Source organism: Acartia tonsa, chromosome 7, assembly GCF_053477335.1.
Source record: "Acartia tonsa isolate MP-2025a chromosome 7, ASM5347733v1, whole genome shotgun sequence".
NCBI lineage: Eukaryota > Metazoa > Arthropoda > Copepoda > Calanoida > Acartiidae > Acartia > Acartia tonsa.
The window spans coordinates 30,991,524-31,018,095 of record NC_137266.1 but is presented as its reverse complement, the minus strand read 5'-3'; the positions used below and the strand labels follow the sequence as shown (position 1 = coordinate 31,018,095).

Genomic DNA, 26,572 nt, shown 5'->3' with positions numbered 1-26,572 from the left:
ATTTTCGGTATATTGATATAAATACAGGTTAATGATTAACAAAATTCCTTACATAGAATTTAAAGTTTTTGTTTAAAAGTTTAGACATCTAGTTTGAATCCACCCAATTCCAATTTAATATAATTATCCAAGACTTTTAAGCCAACAAATAAAAAACATGTTTGTAAAACTTTTATCAGTCTAATTTTCAGTCCAATGTCCCCACCCTCTCTGAAATATTCTTTTTTCAAAATAAACACAATGTTGATATGTTTAGCTCCGCTTCAATAGATGTTAACATCCTTGTTGCAAATAACAATGACTCTATTTTTCTCTTTTCAATAAAATATATTTTCATTTTGAGCGGGAAAATCTCAATAGATTAGAGAAAAAATGAAAAATAATAAAGCATCTTGATATTAAGGTTGGTAAAAGATTTAACCAAAATTTTTAAAACGATCATATTTCTTTTTATGTTATAGAATCTAGAACCTAAACTTAATCCGGGGGGTCATAAAATATTTTTACTATTTTCTAGTTCTTTCATAAGAGCTCCTACGAAACACCCAATTTACCCATTCATCGTATTTTTATAGGTATTTTATTGGGGAGGGAGTTGACACTTGCAACAGTATTTTCAAGCTGTCACAATTGGGGCAAGATTTGGGAGAAAGATAAATTTAACAGTGTTCTATTTCTTTGTCTCTGATTTCCGTTATCATTTTATGTTATTTTGCTATTTTTAATTTGTTTACATTATGAAAACACCCAGCTTTCTAAGGTTTGTATTGTAATTGTAAATTGGGTTGGGGTGTGAACTCTGGAAATGGATTATAGGGTGGGTGTTCAAACAGACTTGCTAATAAAATAGGAGAAAGGTGCAGGTTTTTTGTCACTTGCAGTTTTTGTCACTTGAAATACTCCACTAATTCAAAGATAGATAGGTGTATATTTTTTGTTTTTCTTAAAATATGTATATTTTTTGCTAAATAGATTATTTTCGCTGTTTTGTTGTCATGCGAATGGGGATAAGAGTTTGTTTAAATCATGGGGTAGGGTATAGATAAACCATTTGATAAAGTATATTACATAAAAAATTGTATAGTTTAGTTATATAACTCCCTTTAAAACAATGAAAAATGGAAAATTATATGAACACTAGGGTATAATAAATGCCAAATTCCTTTATTACGTAAACTCAACCAAAAGCACCATTTTTTAAAAACTTTACACTATTAGTGAACCCCCTTCCCCCCCCCCCCCCCTCTTTTAAAAACTCCCATTGAGCATCCCTTTACCCAGATGTTATATAATTCATTGGTTTAAATTTGCTCCAATGAAAGGGGTATTTTCATTGTAAAAATAGAAAAAGGCCAATTTTGAAAATATGTTCGTTGGTATAGAATACATATAGCGCTTGGTATGCCAAATTCCTAAACTTAACAAGGATGATAAAATCATTATCAGCGAAGCTTAACGAATCAGAAAATAGAACAAATGAACAATACTGAATTTTAAAAAATGGAGTAACATCACTTTTAATCTTGACGAAAGAGAATAGGTATTATTTTGAGAATTTAACAAATGTATAATTTGCTTAAATATAGAGTTATGAATGCGGATTTTGTTATGTCCAACTTTAATTTTGTTATTACAAAGATGCTACGCGCTCATTGAAGCCCCTAATCGTCCTGAGAATCAATATTTTAAAATTATCTAAAAACTGTTAATACCCATAAAAATCTTTGTGGATTAAGGAATTTAGAGTTGCTATGCTAAAGATAATTCCTTATTTTTACAAGAATCCACATTCAAAGTTTGAAATAGATAGTATTATTCGATTATGTTTAAATCCATAATCATAGTTATCCGTTACCAACGTACTGAAACACACCAAATTTAGTAACGCTTCGCATTTAAAAAACCCCATCAATTTCAAAATAGTCCTTAATTTGAAAGTAACCGTTGCGAAACTATGTTACTCAATTTTATCTTTATTTACATCTCTAATTCCATTTTATTATGTTTCCTTTTGACCTATTTTATATTTAAATATGATTGAAATGAAAAAAATAGTCATTATAGAGTTAAGGATTTAAGTTGTCATACTATTTTGTTTTTATCCAAGTTTCTTCAAAGTCACTTCTTGTTTTTATTTGTAGTGTAGCAACTCTATAATTAACCCTTTTTTGCTGTAAATAAATATGTATTTTAAACTTTAAAGGACTTATATTTTTAGGTTTAATTTTAACGTCCTTGGTATGACTTAGTTTGTACAAAGACTAGAACCTGAACTTGTAAAGCAGTTGAAAGACTGATTTTAATTAAGCTACACTCTAAGTCTTACTTTGGATATCTATTTATTAAAAATGCGCGCTATTTTTTAACATTGTTTTTCTTGTTTTATTTTTACTGAATATTTGATTTCATGAGTTTAACTTAATAAGAAACTATTTCTTTTTATTTGTCCTTGAATTAAATTAAATATTCAGACGAAGATTTTTGAAAATATTATAAAGAACTTATTTTTCCGGAGGGAGGGGGCATTGGACTGTAAATTATACTAGTACCCACAGTTTTTTTTATACACATGCTCTATCTTTTGTGGGCTTTATAAACGTAGGTTACTTTAATGAATCTTAATTGGTTGATACTAAATAGTACAGTTAAAACTGTTTAATCTAACAATTTTGAACTATTGGAAGGGTGATTTTATTTTTTACAATTGGGGATTTCATCAATTTGTCGTCAAATTGTCTTATCCCTAAAGATCCCTAACTTATGGGTTGATTGAGAAATCCTGTCTAAATGGGGAGAAGTTCTTTTAAGTTTTATGAAACCAGTAAAGTGATACCTATGAATAAAACGTCAGACTAAGAAAGCATTCTCCTCCAAAGTTTTCACAATTACTCACCTGAGGTTTTAGTAATTCAAGGCAATGTCGCCTTTTTATGGGAAACTATCGAGCCTTACTGCTTATTTTAAACAGTTATAATATATCATGAATCGTCGGCTGAACACTTTTTTGGGTGGGAATATTCATTTCTTTTCAAAGAATTTGTTTGTCGCAGTAAAAACAGAAAATAAGGGGGGAGAAGAAGAGACAGATATAGTTAACTCTATAAAAGAAAATCGAAGCTACTCAAAAAGAAAGCCTTTCTCTCCCTATTTTTGAACCCAATTCTTGTCCTATGATTACAAATTGTCAATGATAAAAAGATCAAAGATAAAAAATCTAAATCTAAAGAAAATGTCATTTTTAATGATTTATTTATATCTGCCAGAATAAAAAAATCATGCAAAACTGTTTAATTTTTTTGATGTCTTTTCCATCTAAACCGCTATTTTAACTGGTTATTGCGCTTTTTACAAACATTGATGTTATGCAGACAAGTAGACTGCAACCTTAATAATATTACATAAATATAAACAATATTGCTACCCTGATATGAATTAAAACACCCTTGCCTCTTTATTGGGTCGCTCTCAATTTTGTATTACAATACAATAGAAAGGATATAAACTTTTTGATCCCAAGCTTTAAAGGTGCACCATCGCTTTCATATTAAAGTCTTAGAATTGTTCTTTGCTATTTTTATGTCCTCCCACATCTCTTCTGATACAGATCCCCTAGATTCTAGGGAACCATCTAATAGTTCGTCAAAGACACAACACACAATTGAAGAGATCGTTGAAAGCAAGAGGCAAAAGGGATGTGGATCATAAAAATTGCAGTTCTTTTGATTAAATAATGTGAAACCTTATGCAGACGTAATAGCACACCGCTTAAAACTTTTATGGGGGATTTTTTTTCGGTTGGAAGTAGCAAGTAAAGGCGCTTGCTTATACATAAAGGGTGTTAAAATAAAAAACAATCGCTTCACTTTTTTAATATAAACCTTACAGTTTTAGTCCAAAACTATTAAAAAAAATACAATTCATGCCCAAGCAATGACAATAAAAAAAACAATATTGAATTTTGAATCTACTCACACTTCCAGAGCCCTAGAGCTTAAGACCTAGCCCTTGCAGAGAAATTTGCCCTACGCCGAAAGTGCATATTTTATTACAAATTTGTATTTTTAAAATCCAATCGCTCACAATTTGAACCACCATAAGTACTTAAAATCTTGTAGAATACCCCATAATGTTTGGAGTTTTTGATGGGGCATGCAAAGACCTTTCTTTAGACACCTTAACAAGGTTTCTAACACAATCCTAGCCAATTTGGCATAAAAAAGAAAGACATGGCAACATCAAGAACTAGGAATAGTCAGAGCCGTCATGCCTCAAAGTTGGATGGGAAGGTATTTTTTATGTCAAATTGGCATAGATTGAGTTAGAAACCTTGTTAAGGTGTCTAAAGAAAGGTCTTTACATGCCCCATCAAAAACTCTACACATTATGGGGTTTATCTCCAAGATTTGAAGTACTTATGTTGGTTTAAATTGTGAACGATTGGTTATTTTTTTAACACCCTTTAGTAAAACATTTTAAAGCATATCATTGGCTTTAGCTTTTTGCTATTTATTTAATAGACGAACAGAATAGATTATTTATCTGAAGGTTTCTAAACTAGTGTCTACGTATTTCGTATTTACATGAGTTTAAGATATGGGATATGTTTTCCTGTTCTATTAACATATTTCTTTTAAAAAAATATTGTATACGTAGTTTATTGTTGTTTTCACATTTGAAATTACTGCGATATTTATGGACATAATTGTCAGTGTAAATAAAAATCTTACCCTTCTGTATTATTATCAAAGTACATTGAAATCCTAAAATAATTCCTAGTCAACTAGCTAGGTATCTATTTTAAAACTTTATTTCCTCTATTCATAATAAATATCAACGGATTTAGAGTAAGGGGCAGAAAGGTAAAATGTTACCCAAAAATGTTACTTTAAATGATAATCTTTATAAAAATATGTACATTTTTATACTTATTTTAATATTTTAAAAGAATAAAAAGCTTTAGGTAGGTACAGATATTTTATACAATATTATGTTTTATCATCTACTAGCGGCTTCGCCCCTAGCCTCTAGGGGCTTTGCCCCAAGAGGTGATAAAAAAAATTAATATTTATTGTTTTTAGTGAGAGAATGTTGCTATTCTTTCATTCAAAATAAATGCTGGAATAAAAAATATTTTTTAACAAAGGACCTAGGAAATCTTCAGCAAATAAAAAAAAAAAAAAAAAAAAAAAAAAAATGGGGGGGGATTTTTTTGTTTTTGGGGGGGTTGGGGGTGTCCCACCCCCCAAGAAAATAGCTTAAAACCACCACAGGACCAATCTTAAGGGACAGACAGACAGACAGACGGACGGACAGACGGTCAGACGGACAGACAGACATCGTCCTACTTTGTATTATAGATGGAAAAATATATTTTATTGTAAGTTGCAATATATGGTGGATATTATCAAATCATACCTAGATATATTAGCCTTGTAATTTCTTGCCGAATTTTCCTAGGAATCACTATACTCACTGCCACTGGGCTTTTGGAAGTGACCACAAAGTTGTAATGCTTTCTTGATTGTTACAGGAATATACCTACACGAAAGGTTTTTAAAAGTTATCGCTTAGTAACAACAATTCATTATATCAAAATTGTGGAAAAGCTTCACCTTTAAGTATAACAACTTATGCATATTACTATGAGAATAAGGACTCATCCTTAAAAAGTTTAATCTTGGAGATATTCTTACTAAGCCACTAAGTAACTTGAGACACTGTTGATATTAGGCAAATCAACATACAAGAACAAAAATATTTTATTTGTAGCGTAGCTTCTCGGTTACCTAAAATGCACCCACTTCCATTTGAAGAGCATCTATACCAATTTAATTTGACCGTCCTTATGTCCCTTACATTTATATGGAGCTTAAAATTCCGAGTTAAAATATTACGTTATCAGCTGCTATTAAAGATAGATGTTTAAAATTTCCTTGTAAATAGGATTGAACGTCTAAGCAGTAAGTTTTACAGAAGCTTCGCTCCATAAATAAGCTTATACAGCTTGTTTAAGGATAAAGTAGTAGAATACACACATATACAAACATCCACACACACACACACACACACACACATACAAATATCCACACACACACACACACACACTCATTTACATTACACACATAGTTTTTTATGCATTTAATTTTATATTCAGCATTTTTATACTCATAATATATACATTTATAGGACTTTATTTAGCAGAGCTATTTTATAATTTTCCCATCCAGAATTGTGGGTTTTATTTGCCATATCTTTTAGGGTTGACCTAACTTAAAACAAAATATCTTACCAGTATGCCATTGCACCTATTTTACAAAAAAATGTTATTTGTTTGGTTAGGTTGAGATCGGTTCTTTAAGGTCTTAAATAGTTAGATTAGGTTAGCCCCATGCAGAGGTTAGATTACAGAAAGGTTTAAGCCCCCTGCGGGGGCTAAAGGGTTGGTAGAAGTTAGTGAATGGAATTAAAACATTAAAGTAGCAGTAAATTTGTAAATATTATTTTAGAAATGCATATAAAAACTAAAACTTTATATAAAAAAGAACGTTACACATAAGGGAAGGATTAAACTGTTTTTAACCTATTTTTAAAACATATATCAAAAATATACTATGACACCAGTAGAATTTAACTGCAGAGCCTAAATTTGAATTAAGTCCCCAATAAACTTTTTTGAGGGGATTTAACAATTAATTTTACTGTTGCTGTGGTCTTTTTTGATCAGAGCAAAAGGTCTTTTTTTATTTGGGTAAAATTCGTAGCTTTTAGAGTGTTTTGCTTCATATATATAGTATTCTGGTATAGAGTAAAATTAGGCCTTTTGATTTCATCTAAATTAATTCATTAAAAACTTAATTCTTTACAATATATCAATGAATTAACTTTATCGTGCTTGTTTTCCATCACTTATTTAAAACACAAAAAAATTGGCTGTAAAGGGTTAAATAGTGAAAGATGACAACAAACGTTTACGCAATACAACAAATTTTTTTTTGTCACATATACAAATATGATAAAATATAAGATTATTCAAACTTATTTTTTTAAATATTTTTAAAAAGCATGTATCTTTTATGTGTATAGTTTTCATTCTTTTCATTTTAATTAAATAAAAATTATTTAACTACATTGGAAATAAGTCACTTTGTGAAAACACTCTTTTTTGAATTGTAAAAAACTGAAATGAAACAAGACTTTTAATTGGTTCAGACTTCAGAATAATATGTTTTATTTTAATGTTAAATTTCTTCTATATAAATTATTGTTTTAGAAAAAAATTATTTGCATCGAACAGAGTAGAGTTTTTATTATTGTATTGATATAATCTGAATCACATCAAATTGTTCTGTAAGAAACAATTTAACCCCAAACTAAAAAATGCTTTTGCTTCCATCAAAATGATCACAGCAACATATAAAATTGATTTTTAAATCCCCCAAAAAAAGTTTATTGGGGACTTAATTCAAATTTGGGCTCTGCAGTCTGATTCTACTGGTGTCATAGTATATTTTTGATATATGATAAAAAAATAGGTTAAAAACAGTTTAAAGTCAACTACTGGACATAATCTTGTTATTTAGCCGGGATTAACATTTTTTAGGGCATTTTCATACAAACTATACACATTCTATTTCAATTTATATACATGTAATAATAGTTTGAAATTCAAATTTGTTTGTGGCTTAGTTGTTTTAAGTATCTTAACGGATTATTGGTGAAACATTTTGGTCACTAAAAAATGAAAGAAAAAAACACCCATTCAAGATTCAAGTAGCCTCCAAAGGTTATTAGCCAACTGATAAGAGAATGGTGATTAAAACTTTGGGGACTAGTATAAAAGTAAAGGGCTAGTTTTTCGGTTTATCTTTAATGCTCAATTTGCTTAATGCCATTTCAATGTCTTTGTTTTAAAACATTGAGAGATAAAATATTAAAAAAAAATTATAATATTTAATAATGTAAATGCTAATCTTTCTAGTTTTCCGAGTAAAAATGATGCTATCAAGCGATTTATAGACAATATACCTGTCCAAAAGCAAGATACCTATTGCATAAAAATGTTGTTAATATGTTATTGCTGTTCCACTAAACACACATTTTCATTTAATTTTCGTTTCTCTATCTTGTAAAGTGGTGGCCTTGTTATATTTGAAACATGATCTAAAGTTATACTTAAATTTTTAAAGATGATACTAATGCTATTATAATTCCGTTTATTATGCCTTCTGAAATGAGTTTTGTTTTAACCTTTTCCATTACCTAAGTAGTGATCTAAGTTTTAAAAATTGAATGCTTATATTTTTATAGTTTTAGGACCTCTAAAACGGTGCCTAGTCATTTAAAATATGGTAATTTAAAAATATTGTTTATCTCAATTGTTTTACATTAATGCCTCAAAGCTTAAGTTTTAAGGAAAACTGAACTTGTTAATATTATTTTGCATGGATTGATTTATATAATAGCCGGAGAGTGAGAGCTATAAAAACATTACAACGTTAACCTTTTATCTGTTATTTCTATTTTTATTAGCATCAAAACATTACTTTTATCAGGGAGGAAGGGTGGGGACAATGGCAGTTAAATAAAACTACAGCCCTTTTTACCCAATATTTATAATAAGCATTAATAAGCAGAAGTTTCAACATAATTATTGAAGGATGATGATTATGAAGATTATACACTATACAGTGACCTATCCCAAAAGCCCTAAGCTTTATAGAGTTATGGGGTAGAAAAGAGTAATAAATATATATGGGGGTGGGTAAGTGGGCGGGGCGAATCAAATTGAAGTAGTGTTAATATAAACCAGTTTTAAAAAATATACCAAAATTTTCATAACATTAGAAAACCATGCAAATGAAAAGAGACATTTATGTCCAGTAGCTTTGTCAAGTTTTATAGTTAAATTATAAAAATCATTTATAAAGGGCTTTTATTTAGGTACTTTACTATAGATATCATAATCATACAGATGTTTTGTATACACACCAATTGTATGTTATGATTCCGTTGAATTGAGATCTAGAATTGTTTTCAAAACAAAATAACACAAAATCTAAATCAGAGGAATGTCTTACATAATGGAAATAGATCCAGGGATTTTGTGATAGAATAATGCATGCACTATTAATCTTCCCCCAAACATATATCAAAATCTTACTATGCTAAATTAATGGTAAATATTAGAACGAACAAAAGATTATAGATTAATTTAATTGTCAATGTCCTCTCTTAACCTAAAAGAAGATTTGTGTTGTTTAAACATAATAAAATATTGAGTGTGACTTTCAGGAAAGCTTCAAAATGTTTCTATGAATTAAAAAGTGAATTTATGATCATTTTTAGATATTATTAATAACTTTTCCCTTTATCCCTGTTCGAAAAGGGTTGAGTTCAGGGAGGGAGGGAACATTGAATTGTAAATTATACTGTTACCCATAGTTTTATAAACACGTTCTCTTATTCGTTGGCTATAAAACTTTGGGTTAGTTCTACTAGCATTGTCCAACCTTTTCAACCAACAATTTTAATATTTAGAAAGAGAAATTTAGTTTTTAATTCATATGATGTGAAACAATTTATTGTCTAATGGCTTATCCCTTGTGGTGCCTGGGTTGAGTTGAGTTACTGTTTTTATTTTTATCTTGGATGTAAATAACTTAATAAAGCTTAAGGGAATAAAAAAGATTATTCGGTTCAACACCCAAGTAAATAAAAACTTAAAGGGGGAAACAGATAATATAACAAATCAAGATGGAATAAATGTTCCTTGTAAAGGGATAGTTGCAAGAAGTGCATTTATAAAGTTTGATTGCAATCAAAAGTTAGAAGAATGCCATCTAACATACCTATGTAATTTGTATTACAAAAAAAGAATCAATTAGGCACCACCAAAAAAGTCATCATGCTATTTTTGTGGAAACAGGACATCCATATAAGTTGCATATATTCAAAAGACATGATTGTCAAGTCTTGATATCTTTATAACTACCTGGTTTAAAATTGAAATTCTTTGAAATATATATCCTAAGATTTAGTTTAAACTATTGAACAGAAAAAAATATGCAATTGCTGAAATTAAGTTAAATGCACTTCGTGCAACTAACCCTTTATACATCAATTCTGAAAAAAATACCAACTATCTCAAAACTGACGAAGATATTATTTTTTAGGTGGAGAGTCTTTTTATCTAACACGAGAAGACACAGAATCAAATTTGGCCATCTATGTCAAGCTTATCAACACCTTTAGAGAGATACAAGCTAGAACTTGGACGGATGCCCCACAAATGGTGAGATTTTCTTTTGTTGCACAGCTTCGCTACAATTGAAAGATAGGGATGTTAAATAAAGTTAACCTTCATTACCCTCTCCCTTCCTGCCTTTGGTTGTTCAATCTACCTTAAGTTTTTTTTATGAAAATAAAGCTTCATCACTATGTTTGTATCATGTACTATGTTTGTTTGTCAATACAACGCCTTTTTTTGGTAATTTTTTTATTTTTATCTATGTAGCTTGTAGTAAGTTACTTATTTTAATTACTATTCTGCAAGTATAAATGAATTACCTGGACGTTAGAGGCACGAAAACTTACATAACGAAAATTTTTTTCTTTTTCTAGATTCACGAAGCTAAATTTAGTCCCCATTCCGAGGGAGTTTACGAGAACCGGGGGCACTTTACTATTGACAAATATACCGGGAATAATACAGAATTCATGGTTCTGGCGGAAAATCCGGGGGAGAGCTATCTGAAGGTAACTTATTATTTCAAATTTGTAATTATATAAGAGGTTTCGTGATTTTATATGATCCGTATATTTTGTAATCTATAATATGAAGATTAAGGGCAGTGTTGGATGATATCTCATAAATGTTTTTTTTTGTTGAGATATGCTATTTTTGAAAGACTTTTTTGGAATAGTTTTGTGCTATATAACTAGTCTAAGGTCTTAGCCACTAGAACCCCCATTATGATAAGTAGTACTTTAAGTAAGGGTTTTTGTCCATCTTTTAAGATCTTGCTGTTTACTTTACCATTTGACTCCATTTGAGGGGATCTTCACATGGGTCCTGAGATGCTTCAATGATATTTTGTTTCTGCTTTTCCCCTTGCATATGCTACAGGCGTAGCTGCTAGTCTAATAATAAAGTAATAGAATAAAAAGACGAAGTTTTAAATAGAGATTTCTATGTTAAGTCATGTTAATTAATTGTTTAATTTATTTAGAGTATGAGTTTACAAGACCAGCGAGGAAATATGTACAGTAAAATTATGGATAATATGCAAAATTTTCATATATTCTCAATTTACAAAGTTCCGTTTGAATCGGTAAGATTTTTTTTATTAGTTTTAGCCTTGTGAAACATCAGTTTTCTTTCTCTTATTATCTTTTTTTCCGGCGATTTTTTAATTTTCAGAATTAGTAACCTGACCCTTTGTCTATTGTTTTAGGACCAGAATATTGGTATGAACTGGAGTTATTCCTTGGAAAGGTTGCCAAGTGCAGATTTGAGTAATACTCACTTTGTACAAGTTGTTTCACATCCCAGAGATCTACTGGAGAATATCAATATTAGGTAAATTAATTTTTTTTAAACAGAAAGAAGTTAAAAATATGTTTTTTTAATTTCAAGTTTAAGTACCTAAAGAAATAATATTTTTGACATTTTGTAAAATGATTCGACTTTTCTTCATTGCTTTAGAAGAGGTTGTAAAAAATTACAAAATTTTGTTATGTAACCTTTAGGTATAGTTGAAATGTGTACCTTTCCCTGATATAAGGCTAAAACCACCTCATGTTCATTAATAGAAACAACCAATTCAGTTCAGCCGTTTTAGAGATATTTACTTTACAATCAGAAGATTTACATCTTTATATCAAACCTTATTAACCAGGAATTATTTTAGAATCTGGAGTAATCTACAGGAACATGCAGTACGGTTGACAGGATCTAGTCCTGTTATTTTGTACGCAGAAGTGAGCGTAGGAAGAGCTCCTGTTCTGGATGCTAGTGTTACTGCTCAAATTCAGGTAGAATATTATGTAAAGCTTACTTAGAAAGAATTTACTATGACAGACATTCACTCCAATCTTATTCTTTTGTGTTTAAGATATTAGTAAACTCCAGTGGCATATCCCTTTGTACAATATATCAGACAACCAATCGAATTCTTTTATCTCGCATAAATTTTCTGGTGATGAGTTTAGCCTGTTTATCGGATAATGCATTTCCCTTCTTGAATATCGTTCTTAAAAGAAAAAAGGAAACCATCCAAAAGTTTTTAGGTCATAATGTAATATTTAGTAGGCATTACTATTTATTATTTTTTAATTTAATGTTTACCTAGGCCATAAATCAGTCAGGCTACCTGTCCCCAACAATTACAACCCAATTGCTGGACAATGGTAATGGAGACCCGGATCTTATCCGTCAGGATGGAATATATTCCAGGTATTAAAACTGAAAGGCTGGTAGTCTAGATAGGGCACAAGAACATAGATATATTATGAGTAGAATTAAAATAACAACAAAAAAAGTAAACAAGAATGAAGAAAATAAGGAAAAGTATTTTTATTAACCCCCTCTTGACTTGAAACTTTCTATCTTAATGAAACTATTTTCCCTTTAACTTTTCTGGCAGAATTTATTAAAAAGTCGATTCACCCATTAATCTTTAAATTATTTATTAGGTAACATTTCTTAATTAGAAAAATTTTATTGCAGGTATCTGACAGGTTTACCTGTAGAGGGAAGGTACACAGTACGTGTGACAGTGACAGATAATTATGGAAAAGCTTTTGCTCCGCTCAAAGTGTACGGAGAACCTACCCGCTCTTGTTGTATTGATATACAAGCAAAGGTATGAAATTAACTTTGCAAATATCTCCTACCTATAACTGCTAAAATCACGAAACCTATAAAATATTTTTTTAAATTTATTCAGTACCTAGTTAGTTATAATAAATTTTTTACAGTCAAGTAAATGACCTTCAATTGCTCTATAGTGTTCATATGTCTGTATGTACATTGAGAAACAGTTTATTTCCAAAAGGCATAGGATTTTATGGCACTAATCTTGTTTTAATTTAGATTTCAAATCAAAAGCTTGGATCATTTACACGGATGAAGATGGGAGATTCTTTTAGAGTTCACAATACTCTTTCTGCTGGTGAATATCCTCCTGCCAGGTAACAATATTATATTTAGAGTTCACAATACTCTTTCTGCTGGTGAATATCCTCCTGCCAGGTAACAATATTATATTTAGAGTTCACAATACTCTTTCTGCTGGTGAATATCCTCCTGCCAGGTAACAATATTATATTTATAAATCTCCAATTAGCATTTTACCCAAAGAGGACAATAGGCTGTTTATTTAAGTTTCAAAATTTTTTTTTATTCGTTGGCTTGACAACTACGGGGACTATTATTGAATTTGATTGGTTGGTTTATTAAGTTGAGTGCTCAAACGTTTCCACCACTTATTCTATTATACAGAATGGGTAATTTCGTGTATCATCATTGTGGATGTACGTACATCAATTTATCAGCAATTGTCTCATCCTTTAGATCCCTGACCAAAATATTGTGAATTGTATTGTTGACTCATTTCAATTGCGTTGTAGATGGGCAATATTTTAAAAGTTGCTGATATCGGATACGGATTTATAACACATTTTGAAGCATACAATGGGGAAAAAAGTTTATTCAAACATGTTAGATTTATTTTGAAGCTTAAGATACTTTTAAAAATCCTGAAACTGAAAAAAACATGAATAATGTGTTTTTTAGAATCCTTGATCTGAAAGTGCAGACTATATCTAAATCAGATGAGCTGGAGTTTACGTGGACAAGTCCGGGAGATGATTTTGATATTGGAAAACCTACCTCTTACCAACTTTACTATTCCAAAAATCCAACGGTAAGTTATTTTTCATTTTGTCTGTAAGTACCTTAGAGCAAAGCAAGATGTGAATGTTATACTTATTATTTTATTTTAAAAAAGTAAACTGTAAAAAAACTATTACATACTAGGACAGGAGGAATATATGTGTTTTAATAAGTGACAGTAAATAATGGTTTTGTTTGTGTGTGTGTTTGTTTATAAGTTTCCAGTGGTCTGCATATAGAAGCAACACATATGGAAACTGTAGCTAATGCTATATATAGTACATAAAAAAAACGTTGTTGAGTTGAAATTACCTATTGAAAATTACCCTTAATTATTATAATGTAATGAAGCGGTCCGAATTTGATAGGAATAATTTTACAAATTTTTTACCTAGGCATTTTATTCTGAGCAGAACAGAATAGATGTACTGGAGAGTTTCAGTGCCACTGTACCTGCGGGTGGACAGGAATCTAGGAGGACAAGGATACCTGCCATGGACAAGACTGTTTACTATGCAATCATTGCAGTTGATCAACATGGACATTTAGGTAGGAAATTTGTCCTTTTCAAGCACTAATACATTTATTACATTATCTCTTGTTACTTTTTTATTACCTTTTATTTTGTTTCTTATGGTATTTCTCCTTTCTTATGTGACTAATGATTTCCAGATAGAGAGATAGAGGGGACAATGGACTGTTTATTACACTAGTAACCCAAAGTTTCATAATACCTAACGTTTTCTTATTCGTTGGCTTAAATACTTTGGGGACTTTAGTGAATTTTGATTTGTTGATTCATCAAGTTGAACGTTCAAATGTTTCAACCACGAATTGTAATCTGCAGAAGGGATAACTTTGTTTATCATTATTGGGAATGTACTTCAATTTATCAGCCATTTAGATCCCTGATTAATTTGAAAATAACTGATTATTTTTTCTAGGTGAGATGTCAAACATAGTAAAAGCCCTTGTACAAGGCAGAATCGCCTCACACAACGAACTAAAAACCGGTGCCCGCCATTCCGCCGCTGCCATAGCATCATCCACCACCACTGACGATGAAAATTCATTTCTAAACGGTACACTGCTAGATGTTGAAAAACCCAGCACAATTTTATTCTACCTCATCGCTGGAATTGTTGGATTTATTGTCCTGTGCGCTTTTATAGTTATGATCATCCTTGTGGCGTTTCGCCATCGCCGAAAAAAGGAACCCACGTCCATTGATGAGGAAGATTTGGCGTCTAACGGAAGCGGCGGGGAAGGAACATCGTTAGAGGCACCGCATGCAACAACCCTGGAAATAGCAGCCATGGATCCAGAAACTAAACATTTCCTGCTTGGAAATTCTGCTCAGGAGTCTATGATTGTTGGACCTACACACAGCAGCTTGATTAAGGTAAGAACATTAAATTCTTTTCATTTTTCAACCCTTCACAGTTAAGACCCCTTCCTGACCTTACCTCCCCCCCCCCCCCCCCCAACTGTTAAGGGTTAATACCTGTTTGATTTAAGTTGTATAGTTACTTTTAAACTAAGAATAGCACATACATTCATAGTAGAGAAGCCTAAAACTGGCTTAAAGGAAGTTTTGACATAATTCTAGAGTTGCTGTTAAACGAACATAAAATAAAATCATAAAAAAATATCGTCTCTTTGTTTCGTTTTATGAAAAAGTAATAAAATAAAAATCTAGGACGACAGTAGTGGAGAAAGTGTACTAGAAAATCCTTATGGTTATTCAGCTGGGGGCGCTGGTTTTCATAATCAGGTAGGTACCCAAACAATATAATAAAATTAAATAAGATCATTATGTCCATAAGAAGCACAGTAATAACAAATAACAAGCTTTAGGATAGGAATACAAAACCCCTAATGTCAGTTTTCCTGAAAATTAATTTAATATACCTATTCGCTTTTAGAGTTTTATTCTTGTAACGCCTTTGAAAAAAAGTAGTATTGTATTTATCTGACCTGATTAGAACCGGTTCTCAGCCATACTAAAAAAATGTATAACATCGTATTACAGACCATTTTTTTTACGAAAGCTAATCTTTTTTTTTAGATGTTAAGTTCTGCCCCAAATAATTTTGGTTGGTCTGCTAGTGCTAACCCTTATATGGTGACATCAAACCCCTACGTGTACAAGGACAACAATGAAACATATGCAACTATTGGGGGCAGCTATAATCATCATACAAATACATCTCAAGATTCTTATATTAGAGGAGGTTTTCAACCTACTTATGCAAGGTAATATTTTACAAACAATGAAGTTTAAAGTAATCGAAAGAAAATAGAAAAAAACTAAAAGATCCTCTGATAAAAGCCTTCATATGTTGTCTAAAACTAAAAATAAAGTTTCAGTCTAGCTTGGAAATAAATTCATCAAAAATTTTTAGGATCATTTTATGAAAAATTGATAAAAATTCTCAATATTTAGAGCTATTCCAAAAAATCTTCGAAACCAGATGCAAAACCAGCAAGGACAACACATTTACAGCAACGCAGCTATGATAGCTGCCAGAAGCTCGCCTAACGCGCATGTAGTTAGGACGGCGCAGCTTAGCAGTCATCTAATGGCGGCTAGAAGTTCGCCGAACGGCAGCCAGGCAAGTATTGCCAGCTCCAGAGGAACTGTCACATTCCAGGTATACAATTTTATTTTTGTAGTGAAGCTGCTCTATAGTACGTTTTGTGTTTGTCCATACGTAACAGTTTATCCTATATTCTTTGCTGATATTTAGGACACCCCTTACCAATAGCATCCTGTATACAACTTACTTGGTCTGTCAGTCTGTCGGTCATGATACTAAAGACACTTATATGTAAGGTTTCATAATTTTTATCATTCGTTTTACCCTTCTCTTTTTTCCTTTACCTCTTTTTCATGACTAATAAACATCTGCTCTATATCTGATAGTGTACGTTTGTCCAAAAAAAGTAATCTTTGCGTTTCGCTACTTATGTTAGTTTTCATCTTTTTTATTCTCATGTTTCCTTTTCAGGGAAACAATTTTCCTTTTTTTTTTTCTTTTAGCGACATTTCTTTGTAGTGTTCGTGTTCATATTGTAATTTTTTTTCTTCTAGACCCAAGCAGAAACCTCTATGGCGTCTCCAGATTCCAGTGACCAAGCCCCGACACCAACCAAGTCCATCCTTAAAAAGCCCAAACCCCTGCGGGATGACGTTGACAATTTAGGTAAGGATTATTTTAATTTTATATGGTACGTCTTTCTACACGTCTACAGTGATTAATTAAACTTCATATTCTTTTTTTAACATTCTTTTCAAGTAAAAAAACTGTAATTTATCTTTTTAAATCTCTAGTTAATCTTAATGATTATTAATATAACATGAAATACAATTAGACATACCTTTGATCTTTTTCTTAAATTTTTTTGATTTTTTCTTTCAAAAAATTGATGTTCATTTATTCCCCTGTTCTTAAGTGTTATTGCGGCTATTCTTCCTTATAAAAACTATTTTGGATTCTATGTTTTTATTAGTTTCTCTAAATATTGTAATTTACATTTTAGGTGGTGCAAGGGACGATACATTATCAGATAGAGACTCACAGTGCTCCCAACAATCACATTCCTCTTCAAGAGTAAGTTTTTTACTTCATACGGACGATCGTACGGACATTATCTAACTATAGAGTAGCTGCGCAGTGCTACCATTGATCTTCTTGTTGACTATAGTGTTTACTTGTTTAGAGATAATATACAATCATTAAGTGCAAGTAATATTTTATTTATCAGCTTCATGTTCTAATATCTTTTTTGTAACCTAGCTATTGTTTACATTGACTAATCATGCATTAATTATTGCATTTGTTTCGGTATGTTTTTCTTGTATTCCCTGGCAAGTTCGAACCCATTAATCCCTGTTTCCTTACACCGAATTTCCTAGAGAATGAGTGTGTTACGCGGCATTCCTAACTATCTCCGCGCGGCGCGTGGCTTGTAAACGGACAAAAGAAACGCGCACTTATCCTTTGATTAGTCCCACGTGAAGAGCTACGTGATTGAAAATAATGTATTGCTTGAATATACATGTGCTCTGATGTGTGGAATATCTCAAATAAGCCTTCTGCTTAGTTTGACATCATAATGTGGTAAGAATTTATCTTTAATTCTTAATAATAAGTGTAGTATGGTATATTTTTACGAAGAAATTTAAAACATTAATTTTTCAACAAATAGACCATTTAACTGCTAACTTTTGACATACGAATATTTTCCTTAATTTTATTGATCATTTGAATCTAAAATTATCAATTTCTGATGCTATTTAATATGTTTCGTGCCAATTTAAAGTTTTTTAGAAATTTTATATTTTTAATTAAATTGAAATCACGCAACCTCGATCTACAAAAATAATAAACCATTAATATTATGTAATTAATTTTTATATTTTTGTTTTAGATTCACTGTTTTCATGGTAATAAATACACATTTGTAAACTTCACATGTTGGTCATTCGGAGGGCTTGAGATTAAGATATCGAGAACGGCTAGGATTGCGTTCCGATACAATGAAAACAAGACAGAACAGATGCAGCTAAGAACATTCTGTGAAGTTTTGTGAATGTGTTGGTTGTGATACCTTACCACACATTATTATTATAGTCATAATCAGTACAGTTAACTTTAGTGACAATTATGGGTCCTAAAAAGAATAAAGGTGAACAATTGAGTAAGCGGCTGCGTCCAGCCGTTGATGCCCTAACCAGTGAGCTAAATAGAGTGATGAAGTTGGTCAGTGATACTTCAGAACTTAATGTTAGACATCTCACTAAGGAATCAATCCTTGTCCATGACAAGTTCGAGACATTTGACAGCATCATGGTCGGTTTTAGCAAGCTTGGTTTGAGAATCCAAGAGCTTGATGAGTTTAGTGACATTTATTCTGATATAGTTACTGTACAAAAAGACTATAGTGCCTTGAAAGACGCTCTTGATGCTATAGAAGAGCTTAGTGACATTCAAAGTGTTGTTGATGTTGTTGGTGATAATTTGCCTAACCATCAGGCTGAACTTTATGATCGATGTTTGAAGATTGTGAAAGTTATTAAAGGGCCATACTTTCCCTTGCCTGATGCAATTATAAACACTTTGTCTGCTTTGATGAAACGTCTGGCTGAGGTTAAGCTTGAACCTGTGAAGCCACCCACGACGACGGCGGGTGCCTCGACAGCATCGCCATTTGTGTCACCGTTTGGCACACCACAGTTCGTCGCCGGTTCTATGTTCACGCCAGGATATATGAATCGTGTCGACGAACGTCTTCTTCCATCTTTCGACGGCCTGGAAGCTTCCTATGTAAGTTTTAAAGACACTTTTAAAAAGCTTACTGTAGGACAAGACCCGTCGTATTTACAGTTATTGTTGAGCAGTGAAAAGGTCTGTAAAAATAAAGAGCTTAGACTCCAGTTAATTCAGATTCAATCGCATGAATCTCAGTGGGCCTACCTTGACGCACGTTTTAAGTCCAAAACACGTCAGATGCTCTGCCTTTTCAACCAATGGGAGAAGAAGTCTAAACCGTCGGACTCCAACCAGATTGTGACTGTGTTAGCAGAGTTTGGCGGAGCAGTTAGCCAGCTGGAGCAGCTGACTAAAGATGATGATGATGATGAAGTTACCACTAGCCAGTGGTTGACTGTGATACTTCTTGAGATGTTATCCAAGAAGTTGCCACGTGATTTTCAAGATAAGATCAATTTATCATTGGGCTCGATGGATGTCCCAAACGTCCCAAAGCTGTTAAAGATTATTGAAGAACAGCGTGGCGCCATTTTAATGAGGTGTTCGACTGATATGGACACCCCCTCTAAGAAGAAAGGTAACCCTGCGACAGCCGCTACCGCCGTAGGTAAACCTGGTAAATCTAAGATGAAGCAGTCATGTTTTGTTAATGGCTGTAGTGAGATGCACTTACTTTACAAGTGCCCAAAATTTCATGACCTGTCAGTGTCAGACAGGAAGAGTATTGTGGAGAGTGCTGGATGCTGTTGGATTTGTTTGCAAAAAGGGCATAAATCTGTGGATTGCCCGAAGGCAGATGTAATAGGCGGCTGCAAAGTGGACAATTGTGGTCAGGCCCATAACAACCTTTTGCATGAGAGTGTTGATATGGCTGCCGCCGTCTATGAAGTACACACTTCCCCTGAGGCGAACCTAATGTTAATGTTACAACAATTAGACGTTGTTGACATTAATCGCCAGAAGGTCCCAGTGAACGCTATGTGGGACACTGGTTTAACTACCACAATGGTAACCCAGTCACTTGTTAATAAACTTCAGTTACCTTTTACTGGACGTTCAGCAAGAATTTCTCTAGCTGACGGTGAAGTTAAACGTCTCCCGACGGTCAAGCTATGTTTAATTGATCGACACAAGAATTATCACATATTAGAACCTGTGGTAGTGCCTCTCATTGGTCCAAAAGAGGCGATCTGCTCCATAAATCCTGTGGAGGCAGCTGTTTTGTTTAATATGAAACCTGAAGAATTTACTTTGGTTGATGGGCAGGTTGATTTGCTCGTAGGGCACCTGCACCCATCGATGTTTCCCTACTCTGTACGTTCAGTAGGAGAAACCATGCTTTACTCCAGCCTGTTTGGATCTGGATATTTTGCTGTTAGTGCTAATGGTTTAGCAAAGAGTAGGTATGTTGTCTGCTCAGATGTTCAGCCGCAGCCGACTGTTGGTGCTGCTTGTGATGCTATTATTGAACCTGTTGGTTCTGCTTTTAACGCGGCTGATGAACCTTTTGGTTCTGCTAGTGCCGCAGCCGTTGACAACATGGCTACGGCGGGTGTTGCCGTGGCTAATATTGATAATGACGTTAGTTGTGCTGCAGTTATTCCTGATGATATTGGTAACGATACTGTAGTCGTTGATAACTTTGTTACGGCGGGTGTTGAGCCGCTGAATGATTCGGTTCCAGCCGGACAAGAGCCGACGGGAGTTTCGGTTCCGGCTGGACAAGAGCCGATCAGAGTTTTGGTTCCAGCTGGACAAGAGCCGACGGGAGTTTCGGTTCCAGCTGGGCAAGAGCCGATAAGAAATTCGGTCTCGGCCGGACAAGAGCCGACGGGAGTTTCGGTTCCGGCCGGACAAAAGCTAGTAGATGATTCTAAGTTTTATGACAGCCACACTTTTATTACGTGCCCTGGTGGTGTTATGAATCAAGAATCGACTTGGTTGCTGCCAAGCTGGCCGCCCGACGCAGGGTAAGAGGCCTGCAAATGGCGGTTGGAAATATGGCGGGTGTTGCCGCCAGAAAGTCATTGAAATTTTTCAAACCACACATATCTAATCCACAACATAAACTATTTATGTGACAATGATCTTTAAAGAAAAAATATTGCAAGTTTTATGTTGAGCTTGTGAAAGGAACCTCAATCGGTTCTGTAAAGAATAAGTATTCATTATTCAATTAATTTTATTGTTCATACCTAAGCACAAAATTTCTACAAAACTGTTTAGACTTTTAAAGCAGATTTTAAAAAGATTTTGTTTCTTTAAGTATGATTTTGAAAAGCAAAAGTTCGTGAAATGATTTTTGCAGATTTTAAATTGAGAAAAGTAGATTTTTTACAAATTATTTTTCTAGTTTTTTTTATGGTTCACGTTTACTTAAAAAATGTTATTTCTCAGATTCTCATATGAAATAATGCATTAAAGTAAAGAACACAACATGTAATATCATTATGATAATGTTTAAGATATTCCTCATTATTATTTTAAAAGATTATCGCAAAAAATCAAGATATTTGTTTAAATTTGTAAGCAAATCAAAGATTTTCTTTCATTCCGGAGGCAGAGATTCTTAACAATTCATGTACAAAACTTTTTTTGTTCACTCCGGAAGCTGGGATTCCATTAATCCACGCGAAAAGATTTTTTTCATTCCGAGAGCAGAGATTCGTAGTAATATACGTACCTAGCGATTTCGGACAATTTTAAACCTTGAGAAAATACTTTAGCAATTATTTTCCTAGGTATATATATTTTTCGTTCATGTTTAAGCATTTATAATAATGAACACGATGTATGATATTATTAAAATATTGATTATTATTTATATAAATATCACAGAATTAATTTAAGATAAACTATGCATATTTTAAATTAACTCTACCTTCATTTTTATCGCATATATTAAAATTGAAGCAGTATTTTTAAAAGAAATGGGTAACATTTCTTAAGATTTTAAGTAACGCAAAATTTGATACAATTTCGTTTAAACTTTCAAATCGATGCAGGATATTTTTATTTGAAATGCAAACTTAAGTTTTTTATACGTTTACGCAAGTTCTTTCAATGATTTAAGTCTTTCCGGGACCAGGGATTTTTTTTCGCGGAAAATTTCCTAGGTACCTGCACAGATATAAACATTTTTATCCTTGTTGGATTGAAATTTGATATGATAAGAAATTAACAAAATGAGAGTTTTACATCATTTAAATATTTCTTTATGATTTATTATAATCACATAAATAATTTAATACTATATGTATATTAAAATTATTACTATTTACCTTTTAACCGATGTACCTAAAGAAAAAATGCAGATTTTTTTCGCCTTGAATTAAGTAGATTCTTTGAGTTCGAAGATTTAAGCTTAATAAGACCGCTCTATAGTGTATCTTAGCTCTGTTACCTCGGCCAGACATACTACAGAACGGCAAAACTAAAGCATAAGATATTTTTATTTTGATTGCTTTGATTGATGATTCTAAAGTTTCTTGAATTATTCATGATTCTTTTAATTTTTGATTTGATTTAAACATCACTAATTATGTTTATTTTCAGTTGATGGAGCCCTGCGCCAGAAATCCTGTCGGAAATTATGCAGTATCAAAAAATTGTGATGGAAAGACATAACGTCCGTCAGGATAGCTGGAACATGGCATTATTATTATTATTTGAAAGATTGGTTAGTTTGTATCTTGAGGGGTTCATTCTAACTGAGGCCCCAAGTTGCCTTAACTTTGACTGTATGAATATGTACAAGTTGCTTTCTTCTTAAAACAGAGAGAAATTGCAAACTCAGCATTTTTAGAAGTTCTTTTCTTATAATTGAGCTTTTGTTTTATTTTGGTAATTTAATTTGCATATTTCAATTGCAATTTTATTTACGCAATTTTGATTCACGAAGATTTAAAATTATGAAATTTTAATTTTCCGATGTTCGATGATTTTTTTTACAGTCATATTTTATTTAGATTTAAGTATCTATTTTATTAAACATGTTAGATTTAAGGATCTTACCTATCTTATCTTAAAAATGTTTAGATGTAAGCCCGAGTATTTTTCCGCTGGAAACAATGCTAATTATTGAGAAGTTTTTTATGAAATTTTACTTTTCTTTTCTAGCAAAAAGATTAAGTAGAAAAAATGTCATTATTTAATCTTTCTTTCTTTTGATTTAAAAGTTTGAGTTGATTATTTAATTATTGATGCGATTTTTAGTATAAAAATCATTTACCTATTTATTATGTAGGTGCCTAATTGAAGTTTAGGTACTATTGATTATTAATTCATGTATTCGCAGTTACATGGTCTGTAATTCTGGTTTTATTGAGATTATGAGGCCATGATATAGTGAGATGTGTGAGTGGTAAATGTGCAATTCATGTATATTGAATGCTTTTCCCATTCCTTATTCCTATCCTTGTGTGGTAGTGGACTCGGTTTGAGTTATTGTGGTATTCGCGAGTTACCATAATTAATTTTAGGCCTTATGGCCATAACATTTTAAACTCTTGTGGTTTATGTGTTGTGAGATTGTGATTTTGTGGACACTGTCTGCACGCATGTTGCAAAGATGAGGTATTGTGTTCGATTCCCAGTGAATAGACGGGTGTGTTTCGGTATGTTTTTCTTGTATTCCCTGGCAAGTTCGAACCCATTAATCCCTGTTTCCTTACACCGAATTTCCTAGAGAATGAGTGTGTTACGCGGCATTCCTAACTATCTCCGCGCGGCGCGTGGCTTGTAAACGGACAAAAGAAACGCGCACTTATCCTTTGATTAGTCCCACGTGAAGAGCTACGTGATTGAAAATAATGTATTGCTTGAATATACATGTGCTCTGATGTGTGGAATATCTCAAATAAGCCTTCTGCTTAGTTTGACATCATAATGTGGTAAGAATTTATCTTTAATTCTTAATAATAAGTGTAGTATGGTATATTTTTACGAAGAAATTTAAAACATTAATTTTTCAACAAATAGACCATTTAACTGCTAACTTTTGACATACGAATATTTTCCTTAATTTTATTGATCATTTGAATCTAAAATTATCAATTTCTGATGCTATTTAATATGTTTCGTGCCAATTTAAAGTTTTTTAGAAATTTTATATTTTTAATTAAATTGAAATCACGCAACCTCGATCTACAAAAATAATAAACCATTAATATTATGTAATTAATTTTTATATTTTTGTTTTAGATTCACTGTTTTCATGGTAATAAATACACATTTGTAAACTTCACATGTTGGTCATTCGGAGGGCTTGAGATTAAGATATCGAGAACGGCTAGGATTGCGTTCCGATACAGCATTAGTTAGGTAAGAATTATGTGTTAAGGAAGTCATCAAATGCTTGTATTAAGTCGAAAATACACAAATTATATTAAAAACTCTTACGGCTGCGCTTTAAGCTACTAGGGTCATCTTTAAATAAAGAAACAGATGATAAAGCTTCTTTAAAATGGAGAAATCAGCTGATTTAGTGGTTAGCTTTATCTTAATTGGCAGATAGGATAATGACATGAAAACTAATTTTGTATTATATTTCAGAATTTGTATAATAACTCCCGTGGAAACAAGAACTCATTGTAGTCAGTAAGGATCTCTATAATATACATATATACAAAACCCAACTCAGTGAAAATTAACAGGAAATATAATCTTGAAGAAGAAATGTTTGGCAGATTTTTGGTGCTTTTTATAGTTCGCACATTTTTATAAATTGATTTAAAATCAGTTTTGTTTAATTGATATGAATACCTCTAAAAGGTTTAGCAGTTTTGTTCTTTAAAAAGATCATCACTGAAATAGTCTTTTTTGTCTGAATAAAATATTTCCTTTCATTTAAAAAAAAGCCTAGGTAAGGTTTTTCTTCCTATAAACTTAAAGTAAGCACCAAATTAAGCATGAAATGCAAAAGTTTCTGTGATCAAATAAAATTAAAAATATTGTATTTACAGCTGAATTTTGGGCGAATTAAACCTAACCCAAATTTCTAATGTAATAATGTTAAATTGTTCCGTAACTTTGAATCTCTATTGTACTTGTAAAATTTAATTTTTACCTCTTAATATAATAATATGTAAATAGTACCTTACAATAGACAACAAAACTGCCACATAAGATTAAAACATGCTAAATATTTTTTAAAGGAATGTGCAAGGCAATTTAAACAGTTTTTGCTATAAAGTAAAATTTTGGTATATTAAAGCTAAAATAGCAGTGTTTAAAGTGTCCTTCCTTCTTTCTTTTTATTCATAATTTAAGAATTACCTATACAATTCAATTGGCATTTTAAGCTTTTAAAGTTTATTAAAATATTTACGCTTTTCTACAGACTTGTAAATTCAATGTGTCGAGTTTATTCTGGTTAAAATGATGTGATTTGTATTATTTGTTTTGTTATTATCTACCTATGCAAATGTAAGTAAAAATATATATAATATATATTAATTACACAGTTTAATTATTTGTTGTTTTGTTTTAATTATGAGTCCGGATTTTTTTAATGGTTGCTAAATGCAGGGATCTTAAGGGATAAGACAATAACCGATAATTCGATTTACATACCAATTTTAATAAAATTATTCCAGTTGTAGATTAAAATTACAGCCTGAAAAATTTTGACACTAACAATCAATCAAAATTAAATAAGAGTTTTTGAAGCAACAAATAAGAAAACTCGGTTTCTAATTTTAGGATTAGGTGTAATTTACAGTCCAATCTTCCCTCCCTTCATTTAGAATTAGGACCAGTTAAATATCTAATACATCATGTATTAACCCGACCTTGTCAAGTGCAATCTTTGTTCTAGTTTTGATTCATAAGCCAGGCAGGGATCATAACCGATAAGACATTGGACTGACGTCTTCAAAATTTGTTCCTACTTCAGTGTATCACATAGAGAGCTCTTATGGAACTCTATGTCGAAGGGGGTAAAATTCTCACCCACCCTGTTAATTTTCGTTTCTAAAAGGAAAAGTAAACTCCCTCCAACCCCCCATTAAGAAAAATAGTTATAAAATTTCCCAGTGCCTATGAGAAGCTGAGGAAAACCATGTGTTTAGAGGTTAACGTGATCCTTTGGTACAGACAGACAAAAACTCTGATACTTTTATATAAGGATTAAAAAGTGCATTAAACAGATAATAACGAATTTAATACCTATATCTACAACAAAATGCAAAAAAATATAAGCTCGGTACAATTTTTCTATACATAAACTATTATATACGATGAGTTTATGGGCACTTCCCTCTAATTTTAATTTAGTATAAAGTAAAGAAATATTTTTTTTGTAGGGGCGATTGGGATGGTGGTTGTACCTACTCTCCCCAAAATAAAAATAAACCTTCTCAGTACCTATGAGAAGCTACATTGTAAAGGTAAGAACCATATT

At 31.9% G+C, this 26,572-nt stretch overlaps 1 protein-coding gene across 1 annotated transcript in view; it reads left to right on the top strand.

Annotated features, from left to right (window-relative positions):
- LOC145325268 (calcium-activated chloride channel regulator 3A-1-like) overlaps nucleotides 1-25,639 on the top strand; it is a 38,565-nt gene extending 12,926 nt beyond the window's left edge. The window contains exons 8-24 of the mRNA XM_080168209.1: nucleotides 10,173-10,291; nucleotides 10,621-10,755; nucleotides 11,229-11,330; nucleotides 11,454-11,578; nucleotides 11,910-12,033; nucleotides 12,351-12,454; nucleotides 12,728-12,863; nucleotides 13,094-13,191; nucleotides 13,796-13,925; nucleotides 14,290-14,443; nucleotides 14,839-15,296; nucleotides 15,594-15,668; nucleotides 15,963-16,150; nucleotides 16,341-16,548; nucleotides 16,989-17,100; nucleotides 17,438-17,508; nucleotides 24,724-25,639. Coding sequence (XP_080024335.1) covers nucleotides 10,173-10,291; nucleotides 10,621-10,755; nucleotides 11,229-11,330; nucleotides 11,454-11,578; nucleotides 11,910-12,033; nucleotides 12,351-12,454; nucleotides 12,728-12,863; nucleotides 13,094-13,191; nucleotides 13,796-13,925; nucleotides 14,290-14,443; nucleotides 14,839-15,296; nucleotides 15,594-15,668; nucleotides 15,963-16,150; nucleotides 16,341-16,548; nucleotides 16,989-17,100; nucleotides 17,438-17,508; nucleotides 24,724-24,765 — 2,381 coding nt within the window. The 3' untranslated portion in view covers nucleotides 24,766-25,639. The remainder of the gene's footprint in view (nucleotides 1-10,172; nucleotides 10,292-10,620; nucleotides 10,756-11,228; nucleotides 11,331-11,453; nucleotides 11,579-11,909; nucleotides 12,034-12,350; nucleotides 12,455-12,727; nucleotides 12,864-13,093; nucleotides 13,192-13,795; nucleotides 13,926-14,289; nucleotides 14,444-14,838; nucleotides 15,297-15,593; nucleotides 15,669-15,962; nucleotides 16,151-16,340; nucleotides 16,549-16,988; nucleotides 17,101-17,437; nucleotides 17,509-24,723) is intronic.
- The last annotated feature ends 933 nt before the right edge of the window (nucleotides 25,640-26,572 follow it).